This window comes from Austrofundulus limnaeus, unplaced genomic scaffold (genome assembly GCF_001266775.1).
Source record: "Austrofundulus limnaeus strain Quisiro unplaced genomic scaffold, Austrofundulus_limnaeus-1.0 Scaffold2, whole genome shotgun sequence".
NCBI lineage: Eukaryota > Metazoa > Chordata > Actinopteri > Cyprinodontiformes > Rivulidae > Austrofundulus > Austrofundulus limnaeus.
In genome coordinates this window covers 2,636,410-2,647,287 of record NW_013952404.1, presented here as the reverse complement: position 1 = coordinate 2,647,287, position 10,878 = coordinate 2,636,410, and the positions used below count along the sequence as shown (strand labels likewise).

At 44.0% G+C, this 10,878-nt stretch overlaps 1 protein-coding gene across 1 annotated transcript in view; it reads left to right on the top strand.

Annotated features, from left to right (window-relative positions):
* Positions 1-10,878, top strand: part of tiam2a (TIAM Rac1 associated GEF 2a) — a gene marked incomplete in the record, with an annotated part of 77,067 nt that overhangs the window by 57,957 nt on the left and 8,232 nt on the right. Inside the window, 4 exon segments of the mRNA XM_014010661.1 lie at positions 4,569-4,796; positions 5,425-5,493; positions 7,666-7,791; positions 8,151-8,259. Of these exon segments, the coding sequence (XP_013866115.1) occupies positions 4,569-4,796; positions 5,425-5,493; positions 7,666-7,791; positions 8,151-8,259 (532 nt within the window).

The following is a 10,878-nucleotide window of genomic DNA, read 5'->3' as shown; positions in this document are numbered from 1 at the left end:
GTGTGTGTGTGTGTGTGTGTGTGTGTGTGTGTGTGTGTGTGTGTGTGTGTGTGTGTGTGTGGCGGTAACAAGCCAGAACTCTCTACATTGTACTGCTACTATTGAGAGACTGGACACCGATGCAGCTCCTGACCTCGTCATTCAGCTCTCTGGAAATCACAGCAGAGCGGTCACCTGGCGTCGCGAAAGTAGGAGCCGAGATGGAGGGAAGGTGCGGAGATGTAGGACGAGCAATGCTGATCCAAAGAAATGGACGGTAATCTCTGTAGGGGGAAGAATTTCCCCAACGTGGACAAAACTCTCCGATCGGCACGTTAAAAACAAGGCTGTAGCGATTTCTCTCTGCCTACGCTCACAGGATAGAGAATCAATGACTCAGTTCTCATCAGCTCCACCTGAGAGGCAGAGATGTTCAAGTCTGAAGCTTCCAACCCAGATCAAATGTAGGGAACAGTTGTAAATTATAAAGCAAAGAAAGAGGGGCAGGGTTGGGGAAAGTTGAGAAATTTATCGGGTCCCAGTCGAGCGTAATTATGTGGAGCGGTCATGCCAACGTTTAAGGGAGGCAAGCTGCGTAGGAAGGGGTGTTCACTCGTGCGGAGGACCCATCGGCACGCCACGGCAGCATGGAGGCTCCTCTACCGACTGCTCTTCATGGTGACCAGGAGACTGGAAGAGGTAGTGACACTTTAYGGTCTCGTATTTAATGTGTTCTTGAAAAGAGGGCAGTAAGTCATGAGGCCTGTGCTGCCTTCATGAAAGCGACTTGATTCAGTGGGAGCTGTTTGATTTAAAGTTTAAATCGTTAATGTCGATGTGAGAGGGGAATAAAACGTGTAGGTTTTCGCTCGGGACTTTCTTCGATCTGTTTGGAGTGACATTGCCATTTCGATTTTACTCGACTTTAAATGCATTTTTGAATAAAAAGCCTTCTGCTTTGCCAGTGAACACATGCGTGTTCTCGGGCAGTGCGTTAAAAATGAAACAGAATCCTGCTGGATGTTGCCAGAATGTAAACAGAAGACAAAATAAATGATCCTTTGCTTTCTCGTCTACAAAGGCAGRTAAAGAATTATTTTCTAAATTGACTTAAGGGGATGAGCTGAGGTATAAACATGATGGGGAGTCGACACCTGTCAGGAGGAAAATCTGAACAGATTCACAGCAGCTGCTGTCAGATCCACTTGTTTTCCATAGCTCTCCCAGGCATTTATTGCGTCTCCGCTGGCTTGCGTCCTTAGCTCCTAATCGGGTATTTGGGCTAGCTGTCAGGCTGGGTTGCCGTGGATTGTTGTGAGGCAGCTGTGTTGTTTTCTCCGTTTCCCCTCTCTGGTCAGGCTCCAGTGCAGGCATCTTTAATTACGTGATGATGAAAATAAGAATGTGCGCTTCTGTGCGGGAGGCCTAAAATCCAAACAAAATCACTTTTTGCTCTGCAGCTCCATTGCCCCCTCCATGATCCTATTATTGTACGTGTAGATGTGAGCACATCTTGAGTCGTGGGAYTGTGATGAGAATTAATTCCRTACTTGCATGGCGGTTAAAGACGCAGACACTTRTTCGTGCCTTCCCTTCGGGTGTCTGGAGCAGAAATAAAATATGAGTGTTATCAGTCTCCCCCCTGTCTGGAGTGGTGGTGTTTGATGGATTTTGTCGCTCTTAATATCCTTTAACCTCTGCGTTTCCTTCAGGCAGTCCCACCTGTCTGCCTGGTGGAAGAGTTTTCTCAGTTTTGCTGCTGCTGTGTGCTTAAGAAGGTTTAACCATCTTAAAGTGAAAGTTAGTCAGCAGCAAGATTTAAAGGAAGGAGGTATGCAAGATCGAGTTCTTTTAGCTTTATATCATGTTATTATGTCATTCCCTCATCAAAAACACACCCAGAGGTGTTGCTTTGACTCATTTTATGTGTTTGAGGAATCCTTGAATCTCCTGTGGTAGCCATGTGGAGCTGCCTCAATGCTTGTTGGTACAGAGCTCCGCCTATTTACACAAAGCTCCTCCCTTGTGCTGCATCTGCAGTGATGCGAGTGCTGTACCGGTCCATTGTGGTGAACCTAGAGCTTCGCCTTCTGGCTCAGCTCTCGGTTTACCGGTCGGTCTACATTCCTACCCTCATACGGTCACAAGCTTTGGGTAGTGACCGAAAAAACGAGATCGTGGATACAAGTGGCCGAAATGAGTTTCCTCTGCAGGGTGTCTGGGCTCTCCCTTAGAGATAGGGTGAGAAGTTCGGTCATCCGGGAGGGACTCAAGAGTAGAGCCGCTGCTCCTCCACGTTGAGAGGAGCCAGTTGAGGTGGTTCATCTGGTTAGGATGCCTCCTGGACGCCTCCCTGGTGAGGTGTTCTGGGCATGTCCCACTGGGAGAAGACCCAGAGGAAGACCCAGGACACGCTGGAGGGACTATGTTTCTCAGCTGGCCTGGGAACACCTTGGKATTCCTCCAAAGGAGCTGATCCAAGTGGCTGGAGAGAGGGAAGCCTGGGCCTCTCTGCTTAGGCTGCTGCCCCCGCGACCCGATCCAGGATAAGAGGAAGAAAACAGACGAACATCATTTTCATAAGAACTGAAGGTAACAGTTGATTGTGGTATAGAATTGAACTATGTGCCTGGAAAATGCATACCTCCCCACCCTTAAAAGCTAAAAAAAAACACTGATATGTAATCTGTTGCATTGAATCAGTTGGATTCTTGTTTACAGGGACACACAGTGATTCAGTCAGTCTGAACCAGCATGTTGGGGTTTGTCCGTTTTGCGGAGCATGACCGTCTCGTCCTCGCCACCAGTGCACAGGGAGACATTAACTCCCTTCATAATTATCAGCTGACATTCAAAGTACTCCACAGCGGAGCGCTCATGTGGGTAGCAGATCCCTCCAAAGAGGCTTAGCCCAGACATTTAGAAAAAAAAAACACGAGGAGGAGTTTCCCCCGTTCTGTCGCCTTTCTTTTCGGTTTGTCTYGTTTGCAGCCTAGATTCAAATTCTGGGGGGTGTAAATCTCCAGGGTGACCAAGCTATAATGAGCCAGCTGATGAGCCGCGGGCTTATTAACGAAAGCCTTGATCGTCTGTGGGCTCCCCGGGAGGGAGGGAGTGGATGGAAGGGGGTAGTTATGGGTGGTAGCCTCGCTGGTATCGGAACTAAACGAGTCAGACAAGCGTTCGCACGCTGCTCACGTGCGTGCGCTCTGACGCCTGCAGTGTCAGAATGGAGGGTGTATCGATCCATGTCTGTTGCTGTAAGTGGGGGGGTGACGGGGGCTGCACTCGACTGCTTGCTCGTGCGATATTTTGAATAGCAACACACACAAACAGAGGRGGGCAGAGAGTGCTGAGCAGCTGTTTTGCTTGGCACGGGGGCTGTCCCACTGCTCTGTGTTGCTGTGCAGCAGATTGGAAACTGCTTTTACTGGCACTTATCAGCCTCTGCTGATTTTAGGGATTGACCGTTGATTGTAATGTAACATCATGCCAGTCACTTGAAATAAGGAGAATTTGTCATCGTGGGACATTTTTAGTACTGAAATCACATCTCAATTAAGGACTTGCTCACTGCAGTCTAGCAAAATGTGGCTGTTGTTTGTCAGCGCTGGATTTATTAAATTTTTTTAAGGATGTGGATTTCTTAAAAAGACACACAAAAAATGTAAAGACAGATAGAATTTAACTGCTTTTAATTGTTGATTTTCTGCCACAGCGGCAAACAGAAGCTGAATCTTAGCCGCCACATGCAAATCTTTGCAATATGTTGCCTTATGCATATGTTCAGATTCCTTCCTGAGGCCGTACAGTTAAAGTGAGTTTAAAAAAGTTATGCCGATTATCAAACATATCTGCAAATAAGATGCCGAACTCCTCACCGGGTTTCACCTGTCAAAAAAATAACAGTTAAATTTCTGTTTAAAATACTACATGACTAAAAAAATATTACAAATTAAAATCAATTCAGGAAAGAATGCATATCACTGCCTTTTATGCCAGAGTTTTAAACTAAGATAATCTCATGTTGAGAAATGGTTGTAGATGCCTTTTAAAAATAAGTATTTAGGCAATCTCATGCAATATGCTCAATTTGTTCTGAATAACTCGGCTACAACAGATTTTTGCTCTATCTGTAAAATTAACCACAGTTACCGATTCATTAAATAACTAAAAATAATACCTGAGTAAACTCGATTTTTTGACTAATTTTTAAGAAAATCGTGTGACAGTGAGAACTTCAGAGGAACAAAAAATGAGCTTTTAACTTTTTGTCAGGGTTATACTGGTAGTCTTTTCTTTTTTTTTTTAGATGAACTGGCTGACTTTGTTTAATATATAAAACCAATTAGCATAAAGTGCAAAATACCCAAGAGGATGACTGACCATGCACCGTGTAGCTATATACATAATTACACACTTTTACACATTGAAATGAAAATCATTAGCGGTAAACGGTGACRTGAAAGTTGGTTTTAATTGGTTCTCTGGGAATGCTTGTGTGCGGCTGCATTGTGATCCGTATTTTATCCAGCAATGCACCCACCTCCGCTGAATTAAAACTCACCCTCCTCTCTCCTGTTTTCCAGAGCATGGACGCAGTGTGCACCCTCTACCAGACCTTCCACGAAGGCTCGGGCCCGGATGCCGGAAGCGTGATGGACGACGTCAGGGATCCGGCAGCGGCGGAGCGGGGAGGAGAGCCGGGCTTCAGGGAGGGCAACTTGCTCAGACCTTGCCCCAAGCACTTGAGTGCCACCGAGAGGCTGCGCAAGGTCATCCAGGAGCTGGTGGACACAGAAAAGTCCTACGTGAAGGTGAGACYGCGCGGCTCCGACAGCTGCAGTATAAGAGTTTCATCCAAGAAATCAGGATGAATATTTGATCAAACTTGACTGCACTTTCTAAGGATTTAGTGAGGAGCTTCACCTTTCATTTTGGAAAGGTTAAGAGGGCATTCTTTGATAGTTAMGACAAAAAAACAAACAAAMAAAAAAAAGAAACCATTAGTAAGAGAAGTCTTCCCCTGTCCACAATAAAAACTTGCTGGTATTCTCCTATCTTTTCCCCCTTTTTCCCCCCCATTGTGCACTCCTCTTCTTCAACCTGCCATTGAGTCGTATTTGAGGAAGAAGATTGTCTTCCCGAATGGCTCCGCACAGGCCTTTCTGTCTGTATCCTACCAGCCTGGGTGGCAAAGGAAGAGGGAGGAGAAGAGGGCTCATAAATCAACCTAATGAGAATTTCCTCAGCGATACAGAGACAAGCTACAGCCACATTAAAGGAGCGGGCGGCAGGGATGGAGGGGAGGGAAATGAGGTGATTGTAGGAGGAAGGGGGGCAGCTGGAGGTTATGGAGAGAGAAATCTGATGATGAAAGGGGTTTTAAAGGATGAGCAGGATGATATGGAGATGACTGACCTTTTATTTTATTTTTTCTAACAGGACTTGGACTGCTTGTTTGAGATCTATCTGAAACCGCTGCAGAAGGAAACCTTCCTCACACAAGACGAGGTAGGTCCTACCCCTTCATCCTCCTCTAGAATTGGGACACTCCTACCCCTTCGACACAAACACACCAATTTCAGGGGCAAAAAGTGAATTTGAACTCAAGTTGTACAGATTATCTGTAAAATAAACATTTTTCTCTGTTTTTAGTAAATGGATGTATAGAAAAGTCTATTTTTTTTCAAAAACTCAGCTTCAAATTTATTTCATGTCCCAGAGCCTGTAGGGATGTAAAAAAAAAAAAAMCATTTCCCAGCTCTCTCCGTCCTTTCTCTTCTCCTCTTATCTCCGCCCCACATTCTTTCTTTCCCACGTGTGAGAACTACACTTTTTTTTTGTGAAAATTACATTTTGTTTTTTTTTTTTTTTGGGGTCAAGATGCATGTAATGTCCAAAGAGGTTGAATGCTCTTGTATAGAGCCCTATGATTTACGCAGTGGTAAATGGACTGAACTTGAATATTGCTTTATCAAGCCCCATCAGACCCCAAAGCACTTTACATACATTTACGTACACACATTCACACACTGATGGTGGTAAGCTACATTGTAGCCACAGCTGTCCTGGGGCAAACTGACAGAGGTGGGGCTGCCATGCACCGATGCCACCGGACCCTCTGACCACCATCAGTAGGCAAGGCGGGTATCTGGAACGAAGTGAACGAAAGGCTGCCACATGTAATGTGGAAAATGTAGACAGAATTGTAGAAACGGATATAAAAATTGTAATTTAGAAATCAGAAACACTTTGCCTTTGTCAGTAAGAGAGTTACAGACTAGGAATTTGCTCTGGTGTAGTGGTGCACATAAGCAAGGAATGAAAGAACTAAATGAAACTAAGTGATACAAGTGAGGAAAACAAGTCAAGAAAACAATAAGAAGAATGAGAATGAAAATGCAAGTGCGGCCGGCAGCGAAGCATCAGAGCCGATTAAACATTGTTCTTTAGTCTAATGGCTGACAGGAAAAAACTGTTCTTGTGGCGGGAGGTTCTGGTCTGAATGGACCGTAGTCTTTTGCCTGAGGGGAAGGGATGAAACAGGTTGTGACCAGGGTGAGAAGGGTCAGCTGTGATTCTGCCTGCGCCACCTAGAGTTTTGGAGGAGTACCGCTCCTCTAGAGGTCGAAGGTTGCAGCCGATCACCTTCTCGGCAGTGCGCTGCAGTCTCTGTCTGCCTGTGGCCCCAGTGTACCATAMAGTGATGGACTCGATGATGGCTGTGTAGAACCGCACCATCATCTCTTCTGGCAGTTTGTTTCCTCAGCTTCCTTATTTACTGGCAAAAAAAAAAACAGATTCCATAGAGTCTTCTGTGGAGCAGCCAGGTGCGTCTTTGATTCTGATTTGTGTAAAATATTAATTTGAGTGTTTATTGCCTATCGATGACCCTTGCCAGGTCATCTCCCTAACTCCCAGCTGCTTCCAGGAGAAATTAGCATTCCCCCTTCACTGACCTTCCAACGCCCCGGAGGAACGTGTTGATCAAGGCTGGCTTAAGAGTAAACCCACCCCTGAAGCACTCACCTCAGTCCACTGATTGCGGTTCAAGCTCTTCATTACAAACGTGTGATTTTTCTTCGTTTAAAGCCCCTTTGATTAAATTCTGACAACACGGAGTCGCTGCAGCATGCTGATGAATTCGGTCTCCCCTCTTTGACTTSAAACACGCCACATCCCTCCCAAGACGCTCAAGCCTCTGGTCTGCAGAGACCTGGGACAAATCAAATGGCCTTTATGAGACATGGGGACATGTGTGGACATGGAATGGACAGGGACGTTTCAGCCCCTTAATAGCTTTTAATGTAAGGTATTAGCCACCCTGGCTGGATGTGTTGAAGAGTACAGATTTTTTTTATGTGTTACTTTTCTGCCGGGGTATAGCTTGTCGTTAACTGCCTCTGTCAGAGATGGAGCCGTCACAGTGGAGGTTTTATAACACTCCGGGGTGCCTGTCTGACTGACTATTGTGAATTACAATCCATCTTGGCTTTTTTTTTCTTTTTTTTTTTGCCACATAGCCTYATAGTCGCTCATTTTCTCCCACCTCCTCCTCCCACTCATCTGTTTTTGCTGTTCTCCTTTCATACATCCTCATCAATCAACTTCACACGCTTCCATCAAACCCCCCCCACCTCGATCTATAACAGCTCTCCTCACATATCCTGGCATCCTTCTTAGATGGAGAGTCTGTTTGGCAGCCTTCCTGAGATGCTGGACTTCCAGAGGGTCTTCCTTCAGACTCTCGAGGAGAGGATTGCCTCCTCGCCTGACTTCAGCACCCTTGAGACCCCCTCAGAGTTTAAGGTGAGATACAGACTAATTATACTTCATTATTCTCAAACTAGATGATTTAGGCCTCTGATCCAAGAGAAGGCACAATCTTTAAATAATTGAGGTGTTGCGACGTGAGTATGATGACAGGACGAGATGTGAGGCTTATTGATCAAGGCTGCGGCTCAGTGGTTTGGATTGTGAGCTGCTGAAAGCCAGCGTGCTCGAAAGGTTAGCCGAGAGGAGGAGAGGAGGAGGAGGGAAGGAGGTGTGTGTGTCAGAATCGTCTCTCTGGAGATTGACGGTCATGACTTCACATGTTCACACCCTTTCATCCTCTGGCTCGTGCTTTGTGTTAAAACTGCTGCCCGTCTGTGTTTTATTACCTGCAGAAGCTGCTGTTCTCTCTCGGGGGTTCGTTCCTCTACTACGCCGACCACTTCAAGCTCTACAGCGGCTTCTGCGCCAACCACATCAAAGTCCAGCAGGTCCTCAAGAGAGGTACGACATATCCCAGTTACCAGCTGAACCACACCGGTGCTGCAGCGTGCCACTGAATGTTTGCATTTAGATCTTTTTATGTTTTACGTCATTTTTTTTAGTAATACTTTATTTATCCTAGAGGGAAAACAACATTTATTACAGCTGCGACAGTTCAAGTAAAAAATAATTAGAAAATTAACCATAAGCACACCAGAATAAAATAAAAAGGCTAGAGGAAAACAAAATAAACACACTTACTGTATTTATTCAAGTATAATATGTAAAATTTAATCCATAAAATCATTCGTATAGTTGGGGTGTAGCATTATACTCTGATGAATATTTTTACTTATGTATTTTAACTGAAATATCGACTTCATTCACAAAATGCCTGAGTCCGGAAATGAAACCACGTCGTAAAAAGCAGTTGAAACGAGCTTACCTGCGACACTCCTCCGTGATTCAGAGCGAGATAATAACAGATCCAGGCAGGCGACATGATGTGATAAAAGAGGGGGGAAAACACAGTCCTGCGCCTTAGTAATGATAACGAACTAATGACATTAGCGTGTGACCGGGCCACTACTGGAACAACAACAAACACGTTCGTCTGTAATGGCTGCCGTCTACCGGTGTTCTGAAAAAGTTTGTAGCCCTGAAAAAAGTTTCCCCACCAAAGGAGGCGCTCGCGATTAGAAAGTAATCTGCTTTTCCCCCACAAGATGGCCCAAATCTCATGTAAAGTCTCTTGACTTTTGTGTTGGCGCCTCCTGGTGGACTATGTGTAAAATGCCAGAATTCATATGATGCTGCTACAGCTGATATATATTTGATTTTGTTGTCAAAATACCTTTTAGTTCATATGTTGTTAAAATAAAATGAACAGTCCAATGATCATTTTACTGATGTGTATAAAGACTGCAAAGGCTGAAAAATCTTGAAGTCTGTATGAAATTGGAGGTAGTTTGAGGATTAAATTTTTTATGCTTTATAAGCTCAAAAAAAGGTGTGGGGGGGTCGTATTATACATGAGATTGTATTATACATGAATAAATACGGTATGTACATATAAAGTGATTTGGTATAAATAGAATGTATGCAGCATGAAATATAAACAGTGTTATTTAGTATAATCTGGTATWTTACATATATTTTAATGCTGTTGCCTATAGTTGATAAAACCAAGCTTCTCAAGAGCTTAAAGTCAAAGTAGCATCAGAGGCCACATTGCTCACCTCTGGACTTTTGGCTATATTTTGTTGGAGGAAAGGGATTTTTTTTTCATTTATTTATTTCATTTTTTTGATTATAGACATGTGAGACATGAAAGCGAGGCGATTGATGCCATTCCAAATGAACAGCCAGGTCTGCCTCCTCTCAGAAACACTCGCCCCACGAGTGTTTTCCCTGTCCCCTTTTATGATCTACACTTCCAGAACATTCAAAGTTCAAACAAACGCGCACGTCTTCTTTCAGACTTTGAAGTAATCGTCTTCAGCTCACGAGCCCGTAACCGTCACACGCGGCTCTTCCTGCGGCGAGGAAGAATTTTCCAACTAGACAGGTGCCCGCTAAGTTGCCGGGCCTCTCTGGCATCACTCGGGAACGCTGCCCAGTTTGAAGAACGATATAAGAAGATTTGCTTTGCCGACAAGCAGGGTGGAAGAGGGCAGAAAACCTCCCTGTGCTGCTCCAATCTGTCACATTAACATAACTGTTTGGGGTTTTCCTTGAAGTAGGCAGCAGGACGGATATTTAATAGGATTAGCCGTTGAGTCTCAGATGGGTCAGAATYTCCTGAAGCGAAAAGAAATGCGAGACAAACTTGGTGCACGAAAGAGGTTTAGGCACTTATTTGAATATTTTGATCATAAAAAAATGTTAAATGCTTTATGCTACTGGCAGACAGAATTTTGTTTGCTTTAGAAATTATTTTATTTTTTGACAAACTTGTTGGGTTGTGTAAAGTCYAAATAAAAACAGAAGGTAATGATTTGCAAACATATATTCTCCGCTATGGAATGATTAAAAAAATAAACAACTGGAGGATTTTACAACTAATTGAGTTAATTGGCAACAAATCAGTAAGAGCAGAGGTTCTCAAACCAGGGTCCCTGGACCCCCAGGGGTCTGTGAGCTGTAGCTTGGGACTTTGCAAAATAAATTTACAATAAATGATTAATTATGTCATATAAACACATGGGGGTCAATATGCCAATAAAAAAACAACAATTATTCCTGTGACATTTAAAGGGTAAAATGGCAGTAAATTATTTTTTATCAGTATGTGGTTTTTGAGGGGGTTCTTGAAAATTTTCTCTTCTGTTAGGGGTCTCGGACTGAATCAAAAGAGCATTTTAGAGAAACTACATTTAGGCAGAGGTTTATTAGTCTGCCAAAGCATGTAACTCTAGAAACAGTGCAACAAATTTTAGATGATTCAGAGTAATGTTCCTCAACAGACAAGTGGGAAGATTTTAAACTTTTCTGTGCCGTGGCCCCCCAAACAGCATAAGCTTCAGGCTGGGGACCCTCCCCATGCAAACCCACAATTGATGCTACAAAATATGTAAAGAAAAATCAACTTTTAGAATGTTTTGTTCCTACCTTGTATTCACTATTCAATAATTCTTACAT